The sequence below is a fragment of the Littorina saxatilis genome, linkage group LG10, assembly GCF_037325665.1.
Source record: "Littorina saxatilis isolate snail1 linkage group LG10, US_GU_Lsax_2.0, whole genome shotgun sequence".
In the NCBI taxonomy this organism is placed as follows: domain Eukaryota; kingdom Metazoa; phylum Mollusca; class Gastropoda; order Littorinimorpha; family Littorinidae; genus Littorina; species Littorina saxatilis.
In genome coordinates, this window is record NC_090254.1 from 22003816 (window position 1) to 22031274 (window position 27459).

The following is a 27459-nucleotide window of genomic DNA, read 5'->3' on the forward strand; positions in this document are numbered from 1 at the left end:
GGTGAAGGTCGCAGGTTAGTTCACGACCAAAGAGCCGGATTCTGTGACTCTGCAGTTTGTCTTGCGTTGGCTTCGTGCGGAGAGGGAATAAATCGGCGAGCTCTCGTAAAATACTTCCTTTTTGTTGAAACATTCACCATGTCGTCTCCTCAGTAAGTATCTTTCCGCTTATTTTCTTTCGTAGCAGACGACATTTTCGGCAGCTTCTTCCGACACTTTTTGTGAGCACTGCCTCCAGTACAGCTTCAATTAATAAATCGTTGTCTCTTCACATCGCACAATGTTGTGTTGTGGCTGCCGAACGGGCACAGTTATAGCACCCGACTTAGGTGGACAATCTTCTGATCTGGGGACATCTTTAAAGTAATAAGACTACATGATACTCAGAAAAGGGCTGATCGTTGAAGGAGAGACCATGTTAATCATTCTAATGGCAATAATTTCGAGACAAAACTTAGGGTGATTTGAATAGCCTATATTACTTTAAATGAGTGACATTTTAGAGGGAGAAGAGAGGGATATACATTCTTGGAAATTTAGATTTAAGATAATTTATTGACTTTGTATCAGACATTTAAATATATATATCAATTGCCATTTGGAAATTGGTATCAAGAATTGTATCACCAGCTTCTTGCCAAAGAAACCATAAACAGGAAATGTAACACGGTTTGTAAACATATGAGCCCAGGGCATTTACACATTTTTTTATTTTCTGTTTAAGCTGGATAAAAGTGCATTTGGACCATATGTTACAGAATCAGGAACTAGCAGATTGTAGGATTAATTTTATACTCAGTCAGTCAGTGCAATAGAAATCCGCGTCCTGTTAGTGGCTGCTCCCTCCAGTTTGATCCTCCTGTTTGTTGGAACTGGCCACTAACTGTCTACTTCCTTGATCCTGTTTAACCTAAGTACTAGGACGTGTGTCTACATGCTAGTTATTTTAAGCTTTGTCAATCGCCAGTAGAATAATTTTAATAGCAAAGTCATGAAGTGTTCACTGTCAGTGTAGAAAATACAGCATTTCAGGACTTTTCCACAGTACTCCCTTCCTACACCCTTCACCCTTCACCCACTGTCACCCCCACCCCATTGGAGTAATGATAAGTTACATTTACAGCTTAGAATATACCCATTGTGAAGCACATGTCAGATCTGTACTGCTATGGATATTTTACCAAGAGCACATTATGGAACAGAAAGATGAATGTATATATAAGCTGACAAGAGCTAATGATATTAACTGTTGAGACAGTGACAAAAGGTCAGGTGTCATGTCTACTGTCCCGAATGACACACGATTGCTGACATTTCACCATTGCCAACAGAATAAACAAATAAGAAATAGGTAGAAAATGAATGTGAAAACTGACTTTAATTGTTGATCAGTATTTTCTATATCATTAACAAATAATCTACTTACACATAGCTGTTTGGCAAATGTATGTTGCATGGGACACACTGACATGAAAGTGGAAGATGTTTTTCCCTCTAGAGAAACTACATATCAAGTTACACTTTTTGTGCTCTTCCATTCCAGTTGGCAATCAATTGTTAACGCATGTTATTAGAAAAAATAGAACGAAAACAGATTAGATAGATTGAAAAATGTACTGGTGATGTCATTTGGGACATACTGACATGAAAACGTCACCTTTTGTCATTGTCTCTGTTCTGTCTTATTAATTTTAGGGTTGCTTTAAACAAGACGACTTTGTTTTTCACCCCCCGCGGGTTAGGGGGAAGAATTTACCCGATGCTCCCCAGCATGTCGTAAGAGGCGACTAACGGATTCTGTTTCTCCTTTTACCCTTGTTAAGTGTTTCTTGTATAGAATATAGTCAATTTTTGTAAAGATTTTAGTCAAGCAGTATGTAAGAAATGTTAAGTCCTTTGTACTGGAAACTTGCATCATCCCAGTAACTTGAGTAAGGTAATATATTGTACTACGTTGCAAGCCCCTGGAGCAAATTTTTGATCAGTGCTTTTGTAAACAATTGACAAGTGGCTCTATCCCATCTCCCCCCTTTCCCCGTCGCGATATAACCTTCGTGGTTGAAAACGACGTTAAACACCAAATAAAGAAAGACTGTTTTTCTTTTTCAAATTTAAGAAACTTTTTGGACATTAATGGCAAATGTTGTTGCATGTTCAAAACACTTCCAGGCGTGTTTGAAAATCTGTCTAAAATATTTGTCCATGCACAAAGATTATAAAATGAAAAGGTATCATATATATGTTGTATATTTTTTTCACAATATTTCTTGGTTTAAATGTGTTGGGCTGCAAATCACTATATGATCTACTAGCTTCGACTGGGCCATTAACCTGATGATGAGTCAGACATTTTATTGGTGCCTGGGGCAGGCATTTCTGCTTGAGATCAAAGATTTTATCAGTCAAGTGTCCATATTCTTTGCACAAAAGAATGATGAGATAGATACTGTAATCAAAACTGTCACACTTTAGCATGTTCTTTGTACATGTATTGTCCCAGAAAGAGGGTAAAAAAGAACAAAAAATACTGGAAGTTTATGTTGATCATAAACGTGTGTGCGTGCGTGCGTGCGTGTGTGTCAGACTCTCTCTGTGCATCAAATGAGGGTAACTTTCATCTTATGAGATTAACAGTATGAGAAAACATGATTTGACATTAATGGCATTTTAATGTTATGATGAATTATTCATCCGAGCATTTTCTCCATCAGAAATGTGTACATTGCATGAGCGAACGAGAAGTGTCTGGCTATTTTTGATAAAGTAAATAGATCCCTGCGCCTTGAGTCCGAGTCTGGAGATACGCGTGCGATATAAGACTTTATATAACAAAACTCAAACAGTTATTTACTCTCCATTTCCACCTGACCGTTCAGATACTCTCTAAAGAGGGGGGGGGGGGGGGTGTATAAGAAGCTTAGATAGTTTTAAGGCTATTCTCAATAGGCTTGTTTTAATGATACAGTCGGACCTGTCAAGAACGACCATGACAGGGAGCAAGCAAAAGTGGTCATTAGAGACAGGTGTGTGCTGTGGAATGGTGGATTAATTATATGGACACAAACACTTTGGGGATCCTTTTGGGTGGTGGTTGTTGCGGGCAGGTGGACTGGGTGGCCGAGTGGTAACGCACTTGCGCTCGGAAGCGAGAGGTTGCGAGTTCGACCCTGGGTCAGGGCGTCAGCAATTTTTTTCTCCCTCCTTTCCTAACCTAGGTGGTGGGTTCAAGTGCTAGTCTTTCAGATGAGACGAAAAACCGAGGTCCCTTCGTGTACACTACAGTGGGGTGTGCACATTAAAGATCCCACGATTGACAAAAGGGTCTTTCCTGGCAAAATTGTATAGGCATAGATAAAAATGTCCACCAAAATACCCGTGTGACTTGGAATAATAGGCCGTGAAAAGTAGGATATGCGCCGAAATGGCCGCGATCTGCTGGCCGATGTGAATGCGTGATGTATTGTGTAAAAAAAATTCCATCTCACACGGCATAAATAAATCCCTGCGCCTTGAATATGTGCGCGATATAAATTGCATAAAATAAAATATAAAAAAATATTTAAAAAATCCCTGCGCTTATAACTGTACCCACGGAATACGCGCGATATAAGCCTCATATTGATTGATTGATTGAGGTGGTTGTGATTGAGAGGTGGTCACCAGGGCAGGTTTGACTGTTCAGTGATCGAACTTTTCAGAACCTCCACAAATCTGAAAAAATTATGTCTTAAAAAGAAGGGAGTCTAAGGTTTAACGGTTTTTGGCTCACAAAGTGTAGCCTATGCGATCGTAACTTTGTCTGTCTGTGCGTGCATGCGTGCGTGCGTGTGTATGTCTGTGGTAGAAACTTTAACATTCCGTCATTTGAAGACGTCACATTATGGCGTAAGAGGGTTAGACGTCACGCGAAGGAATGTCTCGGTCATTGTTATTTTGAGCGGGCCGAGACTAGTTGGCAGTCGTGTCTGTAAGTAGGCTACATGCAGACAGACAGATCTAGATCTAGTGTCTCGCTTTCTTGCACAGTGTCACCTATGCTTACTGTGTGTATGTGTGTGTGTGACAGAGTGATTGAGTTTGTGTTACTGTTTGTCGATTTCTTGCGTGAGCCTTGAAGGCTTCGCCTCTTGTTTTTATGGTATTTGGGTTTGAAACATACATGCCTATATTATTTGCACTTATGTTAGCTGTGTTTTTCAAGTTTTAACTTCTTCTTTTTTGTGTCTTCTTGTGTTATCAGAGGTGATATCGCGCTGATCGGTCTGGCGGTGATGGGGCAGAACCTGATTCTGAACATGAATGATCATGGCTTTGTGGTAAGTAAAGCATTAACATCAGTGGGTTCGAAGTTTTGAGTTCAGAAGATTACTTTTGAGTTCTGTACTTATATGTATTCATTTTTCTTCTTGCTGTATAACTTTTCTTTCTTTTTTTCATGGGTCCTGTACCAGGAAGAAAATTAGACTGATTCGGAGTAAGAATATGTAATTTAATCATTTATATTTATAAGCATGAGCCCCATAAGTCAAAACTTATTACTGAATAACAGTTCTGGCTCATTTTCAGATGGTTTTCAAGCACCAAATTCTGGGTCTAATTTTCTTCCTGGTACAGGACCCATGAAAGAAAGAAAAAAAAGTTATACAGCAAGAAGAAAAATGAATACATATATATATAAGGACAGAACTCAAAAGTAAGAATATTAATCAAATGAAAATTTATTATTAAAATTTTTGATTATGGATTTGTGGTAAGTCATCAAGCATCATGGAGTAAAACCTGTAACATTTTTTACTGTTTAATGTATGATTTTTCTTCTTGCCTCACGAGTGTTCTCTATTTCTTCTGTGGTCACTTTCGCTGGGCTTAGACTTAGAGTTTCCCTACCAGGAAGAAAATTGAGACTTAAATGGACCCTGACTGTTATGCAAAAAGTTTAGACTGAAGGGTTTGTGCTTATGTCTAGCTAAAAAGGGCAGTGACTGATATATATACAATAAGTTTAATCATGTTTGCTAAATCAGTAAATGTGTCCTTAAAAATTGACTGAACGATTTCAACTCATTTTCCTTCAGTTTTTCCAAGAACTTTTTCCTTTGAGCAAAAGAAGGGAAAATCTTTTTTAAACAAGGTGGTATTGATCAGGTTGAGGAAAACTTTATCGATTATAATCTGTAACTCATTTTTTTTTCATTTTATAATTTGGGGTGATGTTCAAAAGTCAACACCAGCAGACTGTAAGAGTTAAGGTTACTAATTCAAACTCAATGGTTTGGAAAGATGATCACACTGTGCCAAGGAAAAAAAATCGCGTTTTCCTATAAAATAATGTGACTGAATGAATGATTACCTTTCATTCATTCCATAAAAGTAAGCATGGGAAAATATAAGTGCTTCATGCAAACATGTCACGCCCATGCACCCATTTGAAAGAATGCATGGGAAAAACACTTGTTCACATGAATGAGTTTTTTTTTATGTGACGATTACAGACCCAAGTTGATTGGAGCTAGCAGGAAAACCTGTGCATGCTTTGAGTTCAGGGCTGGGTTTCCAAACTTCACACTGAAGTATATGAAAAGATGTATAAAACTGAGCAAAGTGAGACCGGGCCTGAGGTGCATGAAGCGAAACTGGGTGCCACCCAACAGGGTAGGACTCTGCGGGGCCTGATTGGTTGAAATCACAGCAAATCTTAATTTCAACCAATCAGGCCCTGCGACAGCTCCCACAAAATTAGGTGGCACCCAGTTTTGCTTTGTACACCTAAGCCCTGAGCTCTGTGCAAATTTACATCCTGTAGCTGACTACCTAGTGCTTTCTATGTCTAAACTTAAAGTTCAATGACTAAAATGTTGAGTCATTTGCATTTGAAGTTTGCTTTAGCACAGGCAGTGAATGTGATCAGAATATCACTGCGATGAAGGGTTTCATGCCATAAAACTGAACCAGATGTTACTTACGCAAAATGCTATTGCTAAACATTTGCTGGTCCTCTTTTTTTCTGGTTTTATCCTGTGGTTTTAGTATGGTGTGTGTGTGTGTGTGTGTGTGCATGTGAGCACACTTGTGCATGTGCACTTGTTTACATATATGTGTACGTGCATGTGTTTGTGTATGTGCACTTGCGTGTTTGTTAGTGTATGTGTGGATGTTTGTTTGTTTGTTCGTTTGTTTGTTTGCTGAGCTGAACTTTGATGGTAACTCATGGGCCTGACAGTTCGGAACGGCAACAAGATTAGATTTTCAGTTAGCTGCAGGATCATTTTCTTGTAGTTCCGTAGGGACTGTTTTCTGGTAGCTCATGACTGACAAAGGTCACCTGTTTGTGCACTGCTAAAGCAGGCGAGTGGAGACCAGTTCAGATCTTAATTGTTGGAATTAAAGCAATAATATATCCCCTCCCCCACCTGCCCCCCTCCCTGTAGCTCCACAAGTTGGCTGGTGTTCTCACTGGAAACCGTTGTAACAATTGTATGCTGTTTAAGAGAGGGAGGGTGGAGAGCATATGTGGAAGTGTGTGACAGTCAGACAGACGTCGACAGACAAAAGGTGGCGTATACCGATACATGTAAAGATGACTGCATGTCTGTTGTTTTTGTGTGTTTTTGTGTGTGGGTGAATATATATGTCTTGTCTTTCTATTTATCTGTCTGTGAGACAGAGAGGCCAAGGGAGGTGGTAAATGAATGTGCATGTACTACAGAGTGTGTGTGTGTGTGTGTGGGGGGGGACAGACAGACAGGGATGAACACAGAGGGAATTGCTGCTGTGGACATGTTTAGTTTAGTTTGTGGGGACAAATGGAGTAGGCCATAAAGCCCATAAATTGTCCCATCAAGATTTTGTTTTCTTGGGTCTGCATAACTTATTCAGGATATGTTATTTATGATTCAAATATATAATTTATACATACATTAATCCCATATGCATAAATTTGCATGTAAAGAGAACTCCAGCAGAAGAAAAGGGACAAGGGAAGTATTCAGTAAGACATCCCAATTTAAAACTTCCCAGATTAAGACCTTTTTTTTCCGTTTTCTTTTCATAACCTCTAAATTTAACTCCATTTGAAGACTCTGTCCTTAAAGATCTGATTTTCTCAGATATTCGGTAGTCTTTAAAGAGGGGACCACAGTAGAGCAATAATCCATGTTTTTTACCGCAAATCAATCGGACATCATACGTTATTTGTATTTTTGACCAAAATATGACATTTTATACAGATCAAGACTGAGATCGCGCTGACGGTCGAGGTGAACAGTGACTGTCGAGATCTGTATAAAATGTCAAAAATACAAATAACAATCATTTATGTATCGATCGATTCTGGTTTTCCTTTTGCAGAATTCCTTGTAGTTTTTATGATTGAACGCACACAAAAAGGCATTATTTTGTAGTCTCGGCTTGCTGCCTAAATATGAATATTTGTCAGCCTCTGATGTCACATGGCTCAATGAAGGGAAATCCAGTGTTCAATCGATACATAAACTATTTAAATTCCAGGTTGTGGCATACAACAGAACAGTGTCGAAGGTGGATGACTTCTTGGCCAACGAAGCCAAGGGAACCAAGGTGATCGGCGCCAAGTCCCTGGAAGACATGGTGGCCAAGCTGAAGAAGCCACGAAGAGTCATGCTGCTGGTGAAGGCTGGTGACGCTGTGGACGCCTTCATTGACAAATTGGTACGGTTTTATGGAGGTGTGAGGTGTGAGTGGTGTGAGGGTGTGTGTGTGTGTGGTGTGTGTGTGAGGGTGTGTGTGGTGTGAGGGTGTGTGTGTGTGGTGTGAGGGTGTGTGTGTGTGAGTGGTGTGAGGGTGTGTGTGAGTGGTGTGAGGGTGTGTGTGTGGTGTGAGTGTGTGGTGTGAGTGGTGTGAGGGTGTGAGTGGTGTGAGGGTGTGTGTGTGGTGTGAGGGTGTGTGGTGTGAGTGGTGTGAGGGTGTGTGTGTGGTGTGAGGGTGTGTGTGTGAGTGGTGTGAGGGTGTGGTGTGTGGTGTGAGGGTGTGGTGTGTGGTGTGAGGGTGTGGTGTGAGGGTGTGGTGTAAGGGTGTGTGTGTGGTGTGTGTGTGGTGTGTGGTGTGAGGGTGTGTGTGTGGTGTGAGGGTGTGTGTGAGGGTGTGTGTGGTGTGTATGTGTGGTGTGAGGGTGTGTATTTGTCTTTGTAATTCTAACCATAGAGACAGATTCTTTTCTGACTGATCTAATTCCAGTAAACTGTGCTACCTTGAAAGACTGCACAGATGACGATCAAGAAAACAAACAAGTGCATGTAGTATTACCGTAAAATCCCTAGCAAACGCCCATCCCCCACTTTTGGCCAAAAGTTGTGCAGAGGGGTCACTATACCTAGGAAACGCCCACCCCCTTTTTTTTATATTTTTTTTAAGACATTCGGCCTCCTTTATCTACGATTTGTGCACACTGTTCGATGATTCGCCGTTTTTTTCTTATTTTTTTCTATCACAGAACGTTGATCTTTGTTTGTGTAAACAAACGGTGTGTTTGTTTCATTAAAATTGCATAAATCACATGTTGGATCACTTTTTGACTCACATGCGAAGCAAAAGTGAGTCTATGTACTCACCCGAGTCGTCCGTCCGTCCGGACGTCCGGACGTCCGTCCGTCCGTCCGTCCGTCCGGAAAACTTTAACGTTGGATATTTCTTGGACACTATTCAGTCTATCAGTATCAAATTTGGCAAGATGGTGTATGATGACAAGGCCCCAAAAAACATACATAGCATCTTGACCTTGCTTCAAGGTCAAGGTCGCAGGGGCCATAAATGTTGTCTAAAAAACAGCTATTTTTCACATTTTTCCCATTTTCTCTGAAGTTTTTGAGATTGAATACCTCACCTATATATGATATATAGGGCAAAGTAAACCCCATCTTTTGATACCAGTTTGGTTTACCTTGCTTCAAGGTCAAGGTCACAGGAGCTCTTCAAAGTTGGATTGTATACATATTTTGAAGTGACCTTGACCCTGAACTATGGAAGATAACTGTTTGAAACTTAAAAATTATGTGGGGCACATGTTATGCTTTCATCATGAGACACATTTGGTCACATATGATCAAGGTCAAGGTCACTTTGACCCTTATGAAATGTGACCAACATAAGGTAGTGAACCACTAAAAGTGACCATATCTCATGGTAGAAAGAGCCAATAAGCACCATTGTACTTCCTATGTCTTGAATTAACAGCTTTGTGTTCCATGCTAGGTTTAGTTATTTGACCTTGACCCTGAAGGTCAAGGTCATGTAAAGGTCAAGGTCAAGCATGTGAGTCGTATGGGCTTTGCCCTTGTTATTTCTTGTGAAAATGTGATGACACAGTTAATCATTATATCAATGGAAAGAAAATGTTTGCATTTAGGTGTTTTGAGGGGTTTTTTAATTTGCAAAAACTAAGAATATAGAGATCATTCAGTTATCAGTTTCGAGTTTGAAAAGAGAAGCAGCCCCAAAAGCACTTTCTATAATTAAAGTGCCATTCATTGACTGGTTGACAGTTTATGTGATTGAAACCCAGACAGATATATATGGATGAACTGCAAAGCAATGTCAAAATGGGACATGTATATTTCAGTAAAGTGTAGCTCACTTTGTAGTAGAGGGGTACCTGCGATGTCATACCCTTGGCCTTCCAATTAGAGGACACCTCCCATGAAAGGACACCTGCCAAGAATGGACACCTGTTGTCTATTTAATAACCAAAACCTACCTGTCATGACAGGCCACCTGCAATGTAGGGACGCTTTTGGCTGGTCCCAGTGGTGTCCTTTCATCACACCTAACTTTGTAGCAAGGCTCTTTTGTTGCCTTTGCTGTATAAAATCATTGTGACTGTAATGGGAAAATTGATGTTTCACTGTTGATTGGGTTCACCGGTTCTGCCTGACAGCCTCTAATTAGCTGTTTTGTCAACGTTTGCTATCACTAATTGGGAAATCAATGGCAGCCCGTTTCCTGGAGTTAGTACAGTTTCTCCTGATGTCCGGAAGAGCCCATTGATTAATTCCTGTTGGACTAATGTGGGCAAAGTAATGTACAGTGGTACCTGTGATGAAAGGACACCCTCGGGACCAGCCGACAGTGTCCCTACATAGCAGGTGGCCTTTCATGACAGGTATACTTTGGTGAAGTTTAAATAGACAAAGGACAACAGAAGGTGTCCTTTGTTTGGAGGTGTCCCCTCATTAGAGGGGGCCTGACATTCACTTTACCACGAAGCGATGGTCAGTGCTTCATAGCGTGTGTGGCAGTGGTGTACTCAGTCTTTGTCCCGTAACAATGTTATTATGGTTATTGTATTACCAATGCCGTCTCTTTGTTTTTGGATTCATTGTACAAGTATTACCTATAATGTATTGGTTGTTTTTGATGATCAGTTAACATGTCTTTCCACAGGTCCCCTTGTTAGAGAAAGGTGACATCATCATCGATGGAGGAAACTCGGAATACAATGATTCCATTGTAAGTGATCAAAGAAAGAACATTTTTAGCTAGCCAACAAAACAAGCAAGCAAACAAACAAAACAAGACATAGCTTTAGAGTAAGGAGCATTATTGATCTTGCAACAACAAAAAGTGCTTATACATGCAGTTGTGGAGAGGTATTTGTGTATATATAATCTTTTATGGAGTGAGAATTTAACTTTGACATTGGACTACTGGAAAATGGATGGGGGCAGCATTTAAAAATAAAATGTAATTGATTTAAGGGATGTGACTGAAAGATGTGGAAAAGGCGATGGCACCAAAGCAATTGTGTAACCTGAGAGTTACTGTTGAGAGAAAATATAATTAACTAAAAGCAGAGGGACCATTGATAATGAACAGAACAACAAAATCCGGAAATATTTTTCTCTGAAACAAAGGGCAGGTTATTAGAACAGGAGAATTTCCTGTCCAGAGGATCAGTTGGTCATTGTGAAAATATGATGTAAAAAGCAATTGTCATTTGTGTAATGTGAACACTCCTAAAACATTTTACGGTGCTGTACAGAAGCAGTATAAGTCTGTTGATGCTCTACAATAAATTATTTCTGAATCGAGGTGATCAGGTTTAATTAACTAATTACAAAATTACGCTCTCTCTCGTTCAAGTTCAAGTTCAAGCTCTTTCTCTCTCTCTCTCTCTCTCTCTCTCTCCTTCGCTCTCAAACATTCTCTCTCTCTCTGTCACTGTCTCTCTCTCCAGCCTCTGTTTCGTTCTCTGATAACAAAACTAATGAATGTGATGGTTGTTGTTGCAGAGGCGGTGCAAGGCTCTGAAGGAGAAAGGCATGCTGTTTGTGGGGAGCGGCGTGTCGGGTGGGGAGGACGGTGCTCGTTACGGTCCATCGCTCATGCCTGGCGGTGCCGAGGATGCTTGGTTGGTTCCTTTCCCGTTTTCATTTCTTTGGTTTTATACAGTGGAACGCCCCCTTTAAGACCCCATGCATGCCCTCTAAAACCTTTTTTCCCAGGTGTTCTAATCAATACCTGTGTAAATTTACCTGCATCTTAATACATTGGAACCCTTCTTTTAAGACCTTCAAACATCTGAGAGAATTAGGTCTTGAAAGGGAGGGAGTTTTTTTTTATTTTTTATTTTTTACATGTATATGCTGTACATTACAGGACATCACCTAAACAAAGGGACAGAACCATACAACAGAAAAACACTTGAACAATTACAACATACATGGGGTGGGAGGATGGGCGGGGGAGGGGGGGAGGGATGTTCAGGGCTTGGTGGTCGCAGTATCACAAGGATTTAAGAAAGAAAAAACCTAAGGGTTACATCAAAACATGCATATACAGGGAGGGAGTCTTAAAAAGTGGGGTGCATTTACACCGGTTATGACAACTCCTTTTTAAGACCTATTTTTTGTATTTGGTCTTAAAAGGAAGGTTCCACTGTGTGAGCATTTCACTCTGTGGTATACTTTTCTCAAAACGGTGGCAGTATTATAAAGGAGAGCTGCAGTGGGGGCTAAAGATGGTGTGTGATTTTTTTTGGGGGGAAGGGCCATACAGTCTGTTTATGCCTACCAGTGTACGTGTGAGTTACAACCCACGAACGCAGAAGAAAAAGAAGTAATGAACTTTTCTGAATCAGTTTTGCTGTGTTTATGTAACTGGATGGACTTGTTTTCATTTTTAGCCAGAAACATTATTAGTGAAGAGCTTTGTCAAGAGCGTAGCAGTGTTGGTGTAAGGTAGTCGCTGTGTGGTTTGCAGGCCTGCCATCAAAGACATCTTCCAGTCCATATCAGCCAAGGTTGGATCTGAGCCGTGCTGCGACTGGGTGAGTCTCTTCAACTTTTGGACTTTAACAGCACATACAGTCCTTCCCGTGAAGAAAGTTTGCTTCACTGTCTCCAATCTGCCCAGGGGATGAGACCATCCCTCCACTGTGACACACACCAAAAATCAACATTCATGACTGGTTTCCTGTGCTGCATGGAATTTTTTGGATAAATTAATTTAACAAAGTTAAAACAAAAATGCACACTCTGCATAGAAAGCTCAAAGGCTTTTAATTATTGGTATGTGTCTGAGTGGAGTGATGGTTTTATCCCACATGAAAAAAGCCTAGCCAGATCTAAGGTTGCGAGCTGAATTGCTTTGATCATCTGTACGCATGTCTGCTTAAAGAGGGCAGCAACTGATGATGCTTTCAGGCATCAAGTGGCCAGCTTGCATCACGCGGAGGGGCTCCGGTGATGCCCTCAAGCATCATACGGTTGGCAAGGGTTCAAAATAGCTCTTCTTACCTCAAATACAGAGAATACAACTGTCCCCCTTTCCCCTCTCCCTTCCACCTCCCCCTCGCCCTACCTCCTAACCCCCCCCCCCCCCCCTCTTCTGAGATCCTCCAATTTAAGACTCTGGGTGTTGAAAGAAGTTTGAGTGTAGTGTTCTGTGTGTGGCAGGTGGGCCCAGAGGGAGCAGGTCACTTTGTGAAGATGGTGCACAATGGTATCGAGTACGGAGACATGCAGCTCATCTGTGAAGCTTACAGCTTGATGAAGGATGCCCTTGGAATGTCGCATGATGAAATGGGAAAGGTAAGAGAAGAAAACAAAATAAATATATAGACAGATAGATGCACACAACTATATATGCACCCATATTCTCTGTCTGTGTGTCTGTCTGTCTCTGTCTCTCTCTCTCTCTCTCACACATACACACACTCACACACACACACACACGCACACACACACACACATACACACGCACACACCCATACACACACACACACACACACACACACACACACACACACACACACACACACACACACACACACACTACCACATACAATTCATATTTTCTCTTTCTCATGCTCACACACTCGGACACACACTCCACACATACATACACACACAGTTTTTATCTTCTGTGTTACATTCACATCACAACAAACCTTTCTTGATCGGTACCTCTCACATTTTCATCAATACTAAACCCCATTTGGGATTTTCAGGTATTAGACACCTGGAACAAAAGCGAGCTCGAGTCGTTCCTGATCGAAATCACTCGTGACATCCTGAATTTCAAGGACACCGACGGAAAACCACTGGTAGAGAAAATCCTGGACTCTGCAGGTCAAAAGGGCACAGGGAAATGGACGGCCATCTCAGCCCTGGACTATGGCGTACCTGTCACACTGATCGGTTAGTTATGGTTCAAATATAATGAATGGCAATGGTAATGAACAGAAAGTCTTAAATGGATGTGGGGCTGGGAGAGGGGGGTGGGATGGTCTTAAATGGATGTGTGGCTGGGAGAGGGGGGTGGGGTGGTCTTAAATGGATGTGGGGCTGGGAGAGGGGGGTGGGATGGTCTTAAATGGATGTGGGGCTGGGAGAGGAGGGTGGGGTGGTCTTAAATGGATGTGGGGCTGGGAGAGGGGGGTGGGATGGTCTTAAATGGATGTGGGGCTGCGAGAGGGGGGTGGGATGGTCTTAAATGGATGTGCGGCTGGGAGAGGAGGGTGGGGTGGTCTTAAATGGATGTAGGCCTGGGAGAGGGGGTGGGATGGTCTTGGATGTAGGGCTGGGAGAGGGGGGTGGGGTGGTCTTAAATGGATGTGGGGCTGGGAGAGGGGGGTGGGGTGGTCTTAAATGGATGTGGGGCTGGGAGAGGAGGGTGGGATGTTCTTAAATGGATGTGGGGCTGGGAGAGGGGGGTGGGATGGTCTTAAATGGATGTGGGGCTGGGAGAGGGGGGTGGGGTGGTCTTAAATGGATGTGGGACTGGGAGAGGGGGGTGGGATGGTCTTAAATGGATGTGGGACTGGGAGAGGGGGGTGGGGTGGTCTTAAATGGATGTGGGACTGGGAGAGGGGGAGTGGGATGGTCTTAAAGGGATGTGGGGCTGGGAGAGGGGGGTGGGGTGGTCTTAAATGGATGTGGGGCTGGGAGAGGGGTGTGGGGTGGTCTTAAATGGATGTGGGGCTGGGAGAGGGGGGTGGGGTGGTCTTAAATGGATGTGGGACTGGGAGAGGGGGGTGGGATGGTCTTAAATGGATGTGGGACTGGGAGAGGGGGGTGGGGTGGTCTTAAATGGATGTGGGACTGGGAGAGGGGGAGTGGGATGGTCTTAAAGGGATGTGGGGCTGGGAGAGGGGGGTGGGGTGGTCTTAAATGGATGTGGGGCTGGGAGAGGGGTGTGGGGTGGTCTTAAATGGATGTGGGGCTGGGAGAGGGGGTGGGGTGGTCTTAAATGGATGTGGGACTGGGAGAGGGGGGTGGGATGGTCTTAAATGGATGTGGGACTAGGAGAGGGGGGTGGGATGGTCTTAAATGGATGTGGGAGAGGGGGTGGGGTGGTCTTAAATGAATGTGGGGCTGGGAGAGGGGGGGTGGGATGGTCTTAAATGGATGTGGGACTGGGAGAGGGGGGGTGGGGTGGTCTTAAATGGATGTGGGACTGGGAGAGGGGGATGGGATGGTCTTAAATGGATGTGGGACTGGGAGAGGGGGGTGGGATGGTCTTAAATGGATGTGGGACTGGGAGAGGGGGTGTGGTGGTCTTAAATGGATGTGTGACTGGGAGAGGGGTGTGGGATGGTCTTAAATGGATGTGGGACTGGGAGAGGAGGGTGTGGTGGTCTTAAATGGATGTGGGACTGGGAGAGGGGGGAGGAATGGTCTTAAATGGATGTGGGGCTGGGAGAGGGGGGTGGGGTGGTCTTAAATAGATGTGGGGCTGGGAGAGGGGGGTGGGGTGGTCTTAAATGGATGTGGGGCTGGGAGAGGGGGGTGGGATGGTCTTAAATGGATGTGGGACTGGGAGAGGGGGGGTGGGGTGGTCTTAAATGAATGTGGGGCTGGGAGAGGGGGGGTGGGATGGTCTTAAAGGGATGAGGGGCTGGGAGAGGTGGGGTGGTCTTAAATGGATGTGGGGCTGGGAGAGGGGGTGGGATGGTCTTAAATGGATGTGGGACTGGGAGAGGGGGGGTGGGGTGGTCTTAAATGGATGTGGGACTGGGAGAGGGGGATGGGATGGTCTTAAATGGATGTGGGACTGGGAGAGGGGGGTGGGATGGTCTTAAATGGATGTGGGACTGGGAGAGGGGGGTGGATGGTCTTAAAGGGATGTGGGGCTGGGAGAGGTGGGGTGGTCTTAAATGGATGTGGGGCTGGGAAAGGGGGGTGGGATGGTCTTAAATGGATGTGGAACTGGGAGATGGGGGTGGGATGGTCTCAAATGGATGTGGAGATGGGGGTGGGGTGGTCTTAAATGGATGTGGGGCTGGGAGAGGGGGGTGGGATGGTCTTAAATGAATGTGGGGCTGGGAGAGGGGGGGTGGGATGATCTTAAAGGAATGCGGGGCTGGGAGAGGGGGGTGGGGTGGTCTTAAATGGATGTGGGGCTGGGAGAGGGGGGAGGAATGGTCTTAAATGGATGTGGGACTGGGAGAGGGGGGTGGGATGGTCTTAAATGGATGTGGGACTGGGAGAGGGGGTGTGGTGGTCTTAAATGGATGTGGGACTGGGAGAGGGGTGTGGGATGGTCTTAAATGGATGTGGGACTGGGAGAGGAGGGTGTGGTGGTCTTAAATGGATGTGGGACTGGGAGAGGGGGGAGGAATGGTCTTAAATGGATGTGGGGCTGGGAGAGGGGGGTGGGGTGGTCTTAAATAGATGTGGGGCTGGGAGAGGGGGGTGGGGTGGTCTTCAATGGATGTGGGGCTGGGAGAGGGGGGTGGGATGGTCTTAAATGGATGTGGGACTGGGAGAGGGGGGTGGGGTGGTCTTAAATGAATGTGGGGCTGGGAGAGGGGGGGTGGGATGGTCTTAAAGGGATGAGGGGCTGGGAGAGGTGGGGTGGTCTTAAATGGATGTGGGGCTGGGAGAGGGGGTGGGATGGTCTTAAATGGATGTGGGACTGGGAGAGGGGGGTGGGATGGTCTTAAATGGATGTGGGACTGGGAGAGGGGGGTGGGGTGGTCTTAAATGAATGTGGGGCTGGGAGAGGGGGGGTGGATGGTCTTAAATGAATGTGGGGCTGGGAGAGGGGGGGTGGGATGATCTTAAAGGAATGCGGGGCTGGGAGAGGGGGGTGGGGTGGTCTTAAATGGATGTGGGGCTGGGAGAGGGGGGAGGAATGGTCTTAAATGGATGTGGGACTGGGAGAGGGGGGTGGGATGGTCTTAAATGGATGTGGGACTGGGAGAAGGGGTGTGGTGGTCTTAAATGGATGTGGGACTGGGAGAGGGGTGTGGGATGGTCTTAAATGGATGTGGGACTGGGAGAGGAGGGTGTGGTGGTCTTAAATGGATGTGGGGCTGGGAGAGGGGGGAGGAATGGTCTTAAATGGATGTGGGGCTGGGAGAGGGGGGTGGGGTGGTCTTAAATAGATGTGGGGCTGGGAGAGGGGGGTGGGGTGGTCTTAAATGGATGTGGGGCTGGGAGAGCGGGGTGGGATGGTCTTAAATGGATGTGGGACTGGGAGAGGGGGGTGGGGTGGTCTTAAATGAATGTGGGGCTGGGAGAGGGGGGGTGGGATGGTCTTAAAGGGATGAGGGGCTGGGAGAGGTGGGGTGGTCTTAAATGGATGTGGGGCTGGGAGAGGGGGTGGGATGGTCTTAAATGGATGTGGGACTGGGAGAGGGGGGTGGGATGGTCTTAAATGGATGTGGGACTGGGAGAGGGGGGTGGGGTGGTCTTAAATGAATGTGGGGCTGGGAGAGGGGGGGTGGATGGTCTTAAAGGGATGTGGGGCTGGGAGAGGTGGGGTGGTCTTAAATGGATGTGGGGCTGGGAAAGGGGGGTGGGATGGTCTTAAATGGATGTGGAACTGGGAGATGGGGGTGGGATGGTCTCAAATGGATGTGGAGATGGGGGTGGGGTAGTCTTAAATGGATGTGGGGCTGGGAGAGGCAGACCTGTTTACCCTTACGATTTTGGCGTAATTTATTACGATTTTCTGCAAAAAATACGCCATTCCGCTATCCGTGTCAAGACTACGATTTTCATAAATAAAAAAAATGTAAAAAAAAAATAAAATTTTTTTTTTTTTTTTTAATCAATTCACATGTTTGGCATTGTTTTTTCAATGGCAAAATGGGGTGAAAAAGCACAGGACTGACCAGAGATCATGTCTGTCTGATAAGACGCTGGAGAGCCTTATTCTAGTGGTGGTCTCGCCCTCACTCATTCGGCAAGCAGTAGAGAAGCGCTTGACACACTGAAAAAGGCCTACTACGAGCAAAAGAAAAAGAATCAGTGATGCATGTGCTTTTGATGTGATCTTCGTTGAAATTATGATGACTACAAAAACTGACTGATGTGTTTAGTTTGTGAATGATGGATATATGTGCATGATTGCGTTTCGCAGACACAGTTGTCATGTGCGTTGTAATTGGCGACGAATGCTGGATGATTACTATTTTTGTGCCAGGATTACTATTTTTGGGGCTGAGCATTACTCCAAAACACTTATGGGGGTAAACAGGTCTGGAGAGGGGGGTGGGATGGTCTTAAATGAATGTGGGGCTGGGAGAGGGGGGGTGGGATGATCTTAAAGGAATGCGGGGCTGGGAGAGGGGGGTGGGGTGGTCTTAAATGGATGTGGGGCTGGGAGAGGGGGGGTGGGATGGTCTTAAATGGATGTGGGGCTGGGAGAGGTGGGGTGGTCTTAAATGGATGTGGGGCTGGGAGAGGGGGGTGGGGTGGTCTTAAATGGATGTGGGGCTGGGAGAGGGGGGTGGGATGGTCTTAAATGGATGTGGGACTGGGAGAGGGGGGTGGGATGGTCTTAAATGGATGTGGGACTGGGAGAGGGGGGTGGTATGGTCTTAAATGGATGTGGGGCTGGGAGAGGGGGTGGGGTGGTCTGCGTTATGGTGCACTAACCACTAGGCCACACTCTCCTGTCATATGTGAGAGTTAACTGTTTTCCAATGTCTTCCACAGGAGAGGCAGTGTTTGCTCGCTGTCTGTCGTCTCTGAAGACCGAGCGAGTTGCAGCCAGCAAGGAAATCTCGGGGCCTGACCCTAAGTTCACTGGCGACAAGCAGAGCTTCATCAATGACATCAGACAGGTGAATGAGACATAGACGTAGCAAAACTTTATTATCTCTAAAAGAGAAATTCAGGTGTGGTGTATACATATATCACAGCATCAGACATTAACATATGATATAATTTCCTGCGCTTTTCACTCTCAGGGTCACCTTATTTATAAAGATAATACATATCTATACCGCTTCCCTCAAAGGGGAAGGGGGGGGGGGGGGGGCGGGGTATGCAAGATAATATATGTGGCAGCACGAAGCCAAACTCTTAGTTCCACTTCTCGTAGTTTACCGAAACTACGTGATTTGTGAGATGCGCACACCGCCGGAAACACGCCATTCCCGTACGACTTCCGGCCGCCATAGCAGCTTCTCCAAAACCGGTCTTACTTTATCAGGTTAATCCTTCCTTTTAGGGTCCTTTTTTCCTAACTTGACTGATTTATTCCTTCGGTTAACCATTTGTTTTGACCTGCGGTAAGTGTATTTTCCTTATTTGTTGTCGCAAATGCTTAGAATTTGTTCGAACAATGGACAGCACTGAATCAGTGCCTGAAATCCAAATCCACGCGGATGAAGTGGATCAATTGTTAGACTTGCCTTGTTCAAGTCAAAAGGACAAACATGTGTCAAATGAAAAAGAAGGGAAGAAAAAGAATCAGAAAAAACCTCGGTTAGAGGCAGTGACCATTCCAATCAGTGATTGGAATAACATGAAAAAACAAAACGAACGTATCCTAGCGCTGCTAGGTCAGGGCCAAGGCCAGACCGAAGGCGAATCGCCTGATGATCATGGTTCGAAGATGACACAAAGACAAAAGCGAAAAGCAGAGTCACAAGAATCTGGAGACGAATCTGATTCGTTCGAAGATTATGATGATCAAATAGAATCGATGATCAGAGTGAACGAAGGTGAAACTTGTGGTCAAACTTGTGGCACTAGTAATTCTGACACTGAAATGGCAGAAATAGAACAAGAGTTCGACAATGCTGAAAAGCTTGCACCAGAAATACCGGAAGGTATCGCGAAGCTGGTTGATGAGACCATGGCAAAAGGTCAAATTTCAGAAGAAAAAATGAAAGAAAAAATGAACAAGTATGCCAGACCTAAAAACTTGAAGGTTGTTGTTCCAAAGGTCAATCCGGAGATATGGTCAATACTTGACCGTGCAACAAGAGGTGCAGATTTGAAACTACAGCAGTATCAGAAAGCGTTGTGTACAGCGACCTATGCACTCACAAACATATGGCAAACCATACTGAAAAGTGAATCACCCGAAATTCGGGGACTCATGAAAGGTGTAGCAGATTCTATTGCACTTGTACAGAAAACAAACCATGATCTGTCAATCGACAGAAGGGGGAAAATTTCAAATGCTCAACTGAACAAAAAGTACAAAAAACTTGGTTCTGCTGAAGTTCCAATCACAGATATGTTGTTTGGCAATGACCTGAAAGCTGCATGTGCAAACATTGATACAACAGCTAGAATGGGCCTGGGTCTCAGTCAGTCAAGTGGAGTAAAAGGTCAAAAGTTTTTTCCACAAAACCCCTTTGCAAAAAACGATTGGAATTGGAGGCCAAGAGGTGCAGGAAGAACCTGGACACCAAGAGGCAGAATGAGAGGGAGAGGACCTTACCGTGCACGGGGCAGAATGAACTACCGCGGCAGCGGACGAACCGAGTGGCAACAAGGCCAGCAGTAGCTCCACTACCTTCTCTGCCAAAATCTGTAAGTAAAGATACAATACCTAACCGCCCTTTTGAAGCAGGTAGACTAAAAAAGTTTGTTCAAAAATGGGAAGAAATAACATCAGACCCATTTATTCTTGACATGGTGTGCGGTGCTGATATTCCAATAGATGAGTTTTCTGACTTAAATTCTGAAAATCTTTCTTACTTGAAAAATCAAGTACAAGGAAATCTATGGACAAAAATGGATTCGGAAATTGAAAAACTGTTATCCTTGGGAGTTATTGAAAAATCGGTGCATCAGGAAGATGAAATTATCTCCCCTGTTTTCATGGTCCCAAAACCTGATGGCTCCTACCGTCTCATTTTGAATCTAAAAAAGTTTAATGATTCAGTACAATATGAGCACTTTAAGATGGACAATCTTACGTCAGCAACTCAAATGATGATAAGAGGCTGCTACATGGCTTCAGTGGATCTCAGACATGCATACTACTCTGTACCAATAAAAGCAGAATGCAGGAAATACCTCAAATTCATGTGGAGAAACAAACTTTATCAGTATACCTGCTTCCCAAATGGACTAAGTAACTGCCCTCGTTATTTCACAAAGTTAATGAAACCAGTCTATGCCACACTCAGATCACAGGGATATTTATCCACTTCCTTTATTGATGATAGTTATCTGCAAGGTAATTCTTTTGAAGAGTGTGCAGAGAATGTGTCAAAGACAGTGAAATTACTCGATTCACTGGGATTTATTATCCACACAGAGAAATCAGTCCTCAAACCCTGCAAGAAACTGAGGTACTTGGGGTTTCTTTTAAACTCTGAAGATATGACAGTTACTTTACCCCTGGAAAGAAAGCAAAAAGTTGTGCTCGCATGTTCAGAACTGAAAAGAAAGAAGAGGGTGACCATAAGAGAACTGGCACAAGTTATAGGCCAGTTGGTAGCAACCTTTCCAGCTGTTCAGTGGGGCCCACTGTTTTATAGGAGTTTAGACAGACTGAAATCCACATCGTTAAAATTTTCTGCAGGAAATTTTGAATCGCTGACAAGCTTGACAGATAAGACAACAGAAGAACTAGACTGGTGGATTGAAAATTTAGATTCCTCTTTTTTCCCCATTGAAAAAACTAATCCTGAAGTTGAAATCCAGACGGATGCTGCAAGTTCAGGTGGTTGGGGAGCTGTTTGTGGTCAAATTAAGACTGGAGGGCGATGGTCCGAAACAGAAATGAATTTGCACATCAATGTTCTAGAAATGATGGCAATTTTGTACGCTTTGAAAAGTTTCAAAGAAATGATCACAGGAAAACATGTAAAAGTCTTGACAGACAACACATGTGCAGTCTCCTATATATCCAATATGGGAGGATCGCGTTCTCCAGATTGCAATAACGTTGCAAAACAAATTTGGATGTGGTGCAAGGAAAATGGTATTTGGATATATCAATTTCACATATCCCAGGAATACTGAATACAGAAGCTGACGTTTTGTCAAGACAATTCAATGATCGTACTGAGTGGAAATTGAATCATGATATTTTCTGCAAATTAAAAGATCGTCTGCTGAAGCCAGACATCGATCTATTTGCATCACGATTAAATTTTCAGATGAAACCATTCGTGTCCTGGATACCAGACCCAGAAGCCTTGGCCATTGATGCCTTTACCCAAGATTGGTCAAAATGGTTAATATATATGCCTTTCCGCCTTTCAGCTTGCTGCAGAAAGTGCTCAACAAATGGCAGCGCGACAGAGCGGAAGGAATCTTGATCGTTCCAAAGTGGCCTACGGCAGTATGGTACCCCCAGATGTTGAAAATGCTGACACAAGAGCCTGTTCTTCTTCCAAAGGGAAAGCTTACCATTCATCTACCACATACGCAAGATGTGCATCCGCTCCACAGGACTCTGCAACTTCTGGCTTGTTGCTTATCAGGAAATCCCTCGAAGCAAGAGGAGTTCAAGGTGAGACTTTCCAAGTTATCTGGGCATCGTGGCGACCTTCAACCAGACAGCAGTATGCCTCCTACCTCAGCAGATGGAGCAAGTTTTGTGTGCAGTGCCAGTGTGATCCCCTTCGTCCGACTATAGATGAGGTGTTACAGTTCTTGACTAAGCTGTATGAAGATGGCTTAGGATACAGTGCTATAAACACTGCAAGGAGTGCACTATCTGCAGTGGTTATTCTACCAGACAATAAAACAGTAGGATGTCACCCTTTAGTAATTCGATTTCTAAAGGGAATCTTTGAACTGCGTACACCACAACCAAGATACAATGAAACTTGGGATGTAGACAAAGTTTTGCAGTTTTTCAGAAACATGGGTGAAAATTCTGAACTTTCATTGAAGGATTTGACTTTAAAATTGTGTTCCTTGTTGTTGTTAATTACTGCCCACAGAGTGCAGACAATTCATTTGATCAGGTTGAGAAATATTTGTTTTCATGATGATGGATGTACAATTTACATAACTGAAAAGTTGAAGCAGTCTAGACCTGGCTTTCATCCAAAACCTTTGCAGTTACCGTTTTATACAGAAGACAAAACTTTGTGTGTGGTGACTTGTCTTCGACAGTACATTAATAGTACTGTAGAATTCAGATGTGAGAGTGATGAGACTGACCAGTTACTTTTGTGTTACCAACAGCCACATGGACCAGCGGCGAAAGACACCATAGCTAGGTGGCTAAAAACTGTACTCATACGCGCAGGAATTACAAATTTTGCACCCCACAGCTTTCGGGGCGCATCATCTTCAGCAATGTTCAAGTCGGGTGTTGCTGTTCAAGATATTTTGAAAGTGGCAGGCTGGTCAAATGTATCCACTTTCAAAAAGTTCTATAACAAACCACTGGAAAGTAAAGATAAATCAAACACTATCTTAAACTATTATGCGAAAGTTGGAAAATAAAAATCTTCCAGCTCAGTAATCTAAGTTTGATTACATTCTGATAATTTGGTTTTTTGGAGGGGCTGCTGTGGTGGCCGGAAGTCGTATGAGCAATCGAACTTTGATTACATTCTGATAATTTGCATTGGGACAGTTAAAAAATTCAAGACAAGGGAGCTAACAAATGGAGATCTAGAGACAATTATCTCCCTGGCTCCATGTAAGAAAAGCAAATGTTTTTGTGGACAATTGATCCATTGTTTTCAAATGTGTTGTAGTGTTTATTGTTTCTTTGGTTATGAAGAAATTGCAATTCCCATAATGAATGGAGAATAAATGCATCACTTATTTTTTGTAATACATGGTTGTTTCAAACAATGTATGTTTGGTGTAAAAGCCAAGACAGGTGTTCACTATTCTCATGTTGTCCTTTGAGAATAAATGTTTGACATTTCACTTTAGTGTGACTTTGATTATTCCTTTGTTTGAAATATAATCTTTAATCAACCAACTTTAAAATCTCACAAATCACGTAGTTTCGGTAAACTACGAGAAGTGGAATTCAAAACATAAACGAGTACTCACCTGAGTCGAAGTTTGTGTAGAATTCCACGATGTAGTTTACAGGAACGGAGGGATATGTGCCCACCCTTCAGTTTCACCCTCTCCAATAAAGGAAATAAGCTAATTTATCAAATGTAAATACAACCGAAACATTTTTGGTTGCTTAAAGAAAAATCAGATCATCTGATATGGTTATATCAGATGACCTGTGCTGTGAAAAATGGCGTGTTTCCGGCGGTGTGCGCATCTCACATATCCCTCCGTTCCTGTAAACTACATCGTGGAATTCTACACAAACTTCGACTCAGGTGAGTACTCGTTTATGTTTTGAATTTTCAGAGTCAACCTGGCCCGCTCATCGGGCAAGCAAAGATAAACAAAACGCCCGCCTCTAATGTCAGTGGCTGCTGCGAGGAAGAGATCCGTAGTAAGAGATCAGCGTCTGCCTGGTCTCTGGCAGGGTGATGTAGGCAGGGTGAAACATCACTGACCTGTCCTGTGTCGATCACAACACAGGCCCAGCTACTGCCAGTGCACCGAGTGGCGACAGCAGCTATTTCTCGGTTTGCGATACTGTTGTAAGACTTCATTCTGAACATTTTACCAGGCTTGGGATGCGTCCAAAATAGACGATTTTCAAAATAGCTCTTTCTGGATTTTCAGGGCTTTGGAAGAGTAAAAGCTTCCTTACGGAAGACAAACTTTTCACAACATCCGGAGCATGTTCCACGCTTCTCATCGGCTTTATACTCCTGCGATCGGGGCGAACAACTAGGGCTCTGGAAAACGTCTATTGTCTGGCCCTAAAATTCATGCTCAACATTTACCAGGCTTTGTATGCATCCAAAATTGTCTGGCCTAAAATTCATGCTGAACTTTTTACCAGGCTTTGTATGCGTCCAAAATTGTCTGGCCTAAAAGCTGAACATTTGTGCAGGCTCTGTATGCGTCGAAAATCGTGTCGTACGCCCAAGGCTTCATGCTGATGAGGGAGACAGCCAAAGAGTTCAAGTGGAAACTCAACATGGGGGCCATTGCCTTGATGTGGAGAGGTGGATGCATCATCCGCAGGTATGTGTGTGTGTGTGGCTGTGTGTGTGTGTGAGTGTAAATAATGTGTGCATGCATACACGTGTGTGTGTGTGTTTTGGTGTGTGTGTGTTTTGGTGTGTGTGTGTTTGGTGTATGTGTGTGTGAGAGGGAGACGGAAAGGAGAGGGGGGTATTGTGACTTTGTTAGTGTGAATCTGTATGTGGTATGTGTGTTGATGGTCGATGATAGTATGTTTCATGTGCAGCGTGGCTTGATATGTGTGTGTGTGTGTGTATGGGTGGGTGTGTGTGATACTTAAGCATAAACATGTTTTTCCAGCTGAATGTACATGTCTAAAATCATTATCAAAATCTGTATTTGGTGCACACAAAAAAGAAATTGTCATATAATGTTAAAGTGGAGAACTGACATGTTGATGTGACCGATTTCAGCGTGTTCCTGGGTAACATCAAGCAGGCTTTCGACAAGAACCCCGACCTCAGCAACCTGTTGCTGGACAGCTTCTTCAAGACCGAGATCCAGAAGAGTCAGGTAGGGGCTGCACGGTGGATCCTTTTCTGTTTCTGTCTGGTCCCTTTAATTTCTCATCTCATAGTAAACTCTTCTTCTTAATATGATATGATCTAATTCTTACTATTTTATCGGAACACAAATTATGATACACTGTAATGTGTCTACTACACTCACTCTGGATGTTCCTGATTTTAGCTAAAAGTCGCGATACATCTCCTGGCCCTAGCCAGAAACCCTACCCTCTTATGTGTTTCATGCACTGATTCTGGAGTTGTGTTCTATTTTTGGCAAAGGAATTATCGCCTTATCTTAATCTTAGACTCTCTCGCCCCTTATCACCAACCCTGTTTTGCATGTATACACTCACATTCTTCTTCTGCGTTCATGGGCTGAAACTCCCAAGTACACTTGCATTTTTTCACGAATGGGTTTGTACCTGTATGATCGTTTTTACCCCGCCAGTTAGGCAGCCATACGCCCACTCGCATTTATTATGGTTTACGTTGCAATGTTTCAGGATGCATGGCGCCGTGTGGTGTCGCAAGCAGTGTTGCGGGGTATTCCCACCCCTGCCTTCAGCACAGCCCTGGCCTTCTTTGACGGCTACCGCTCTGAAAACCTGCCTGCCAACCTCATTCAGGTCAGTGATAAGCTATAAACGAGTGCTTCTGCTGGAGTTTTAATCCTTAGCTCATTTTCCAAAGGGGCGGCAGTGTTGAGCTATAAACGAGTGCTTCTGCTGGGGTTTGGATCCTTAGCTCATTTTCCAAAGGGGTGTCAATGATAACTGCCACCTTGCAGTGCTGACTCACTTCTGCTGTTAACTTCTGTGTGAGGCATGCATACACAGTAGGTGCGGCAAGACTTGAAAGCTCAGCTACTTTTATCACCACCAGTGCCTGTGTGTTCTGTCACTTGCACGCTCAAACAAAAAGCTATCCCCCAGTTTTGTTCAAGCCACAGCGAATTCATTTTTCCTGAGTTATGTGCTCTTGCCTTGAAGCGGGAAATCAAAGACAATACACGCTGGAAATCAAAGACAAAACTCAAAGGTTGACTCTTGCTCGTATAGAATGGTGAATTGTAACTCCCTTTGCAACAAATTTCAGAATAACTTACTCAGTGCTAATTTCCTTTTATTTTTCTTCCGTCACAGGCTCAGCGTGACTATTTCGGAGCGCACACATACGAGCGTTTGGACAAGCCAGGCACGTTTGTTCACACCAACTGGACCGGCCATGGTGGAAACGTTTCATCCACAACCTATCAGGCCTAAAGTGTTGCTGGCAGTCTGAAATATATAATTAGGATTGACAGGAAATGCAGCATAGACTGGGTGGGAAAGAGTTAACGGCTCAGTGATGCTGTGACACAGAATGAAGAGATAATAATGACAATGTTGATATAGAGTATGCCCTTGATGACAAAGTTGGTTTAGCTGTGAAGTCAGTTGATTGAACTACTATCCTGTCTGTCGTTGGGTTTGATTTGGTCGGTTGTTTGTTTGTTTGTTTGTCAGAAATACGAGGATATGTCCGGTTAATAGATTTGATGTGCCATGTGGTGTGTTCACTTGATGGTTTGCATATTTGGGAAACAAAACTGAATTGCAATAGCGGCATGCAGTACTGTTTACTTTTAGAGAGAACACACTTTGTGCAGTGTCAGGATATAAGCCCATGAAGTTATAAATAAAACAACAAATGATCAAACAAAAACAAAAGCATTAATTTGCAAAAAAGGGAAACCGTCCCTGCTGATACTCGGGATACACGATCAAAGACAACATTTTTTTTTAAATTAGCTTGAAGAGCACACATATTAAATTTGAATGTTTGGGGACTAGTTGTGTTGTTGACCTTGTAATCACGACATTGATTCATATCATTCCTTTTCATTCACGCATTTTAGTAAAATGTGAAGTCTGGTCATGTTTTAGCAAGTATTATTAGTTTGCTGATGGCCTGTAGTTTTATTTCTTTTTTTCAATGTATGGAAATTTGGAGAAAAGCAACACAAAAAATATTAAAAATTTGTTTATCACAGAGGCGAAATTTTTTACATCCATCCACCATGTGGTAAGGGAAAGAAATGAATATTCATATGCATAGCATGATAAGTTATGAGTCATCACAGTGTTAAGCCTAAGACTATACTGCCGTGTGCTGACAAAACCGAGTAAGTCCACTGACGCTACTTCCGAGAAAAACGACTT

At 43.7% G+C, this 27459-nt stretch overlaps 1 protein-coding gene and 1 long non-coding RNA gene across 2 annotated transcripts; both read left to right on the forward strand.

The window, feature by feature from the left end:
• Positions 1-26919, forward strand: LOC138978410 (6-phosphogluconate dehydrogenase, decarboxylating-like). Its single transcript, XM_070351149.1, has 13 exons — positions 1-152; positions 4241-4316; positions 7507-7686; positions 10414-10479; positions 11262-11380; positions 12232-12298; positions 12927-13061; positions 13481-13670; positions 18420-18547; positions 24616-24749; positions 25163-25262; positions 25762-25884; positions 26401-26919. Exons 1-13 carry the CDS (start codon positions 139-141, stop codon positions 26518-26520), a joined length of 1452 nt encoding a protein of 483 aa, XP_070207250.1. The 5' UTR covers positions 1-138; the 3' UTR covers positions 26521-26919.
• Positions 20084-23570, forward strand: LOC138978420 (uncharacterized). The gene is made up of 2 exons (XR_011459677.1): positions 20084-20252; positions 21939-23570. It is a non-coding gene; the product is annotated as an uncharacterized lncRNA (long non-coding RNA).
• Positions 26920-27459: the final 540 nt, after the last annotated feature.

Coding starts and splice junctions, on each gene's coding strand:
- LOC138978410 (XM_070351149.1), top strand. Junction 4,317..7,506: donor TGAATGATCATGGCTTTGTG/GTAAGTAAAGCA, acceptor TTTAAATTCCAG/GTTGTGGCATACAACAGAAC. Junction 18,548..24,615: donor TCATCAATGACATCAGACAG/GTGAATGAGACA, acceptor ACATTTGTGCAG/GCTCTGTATGCGTCGAAAAT.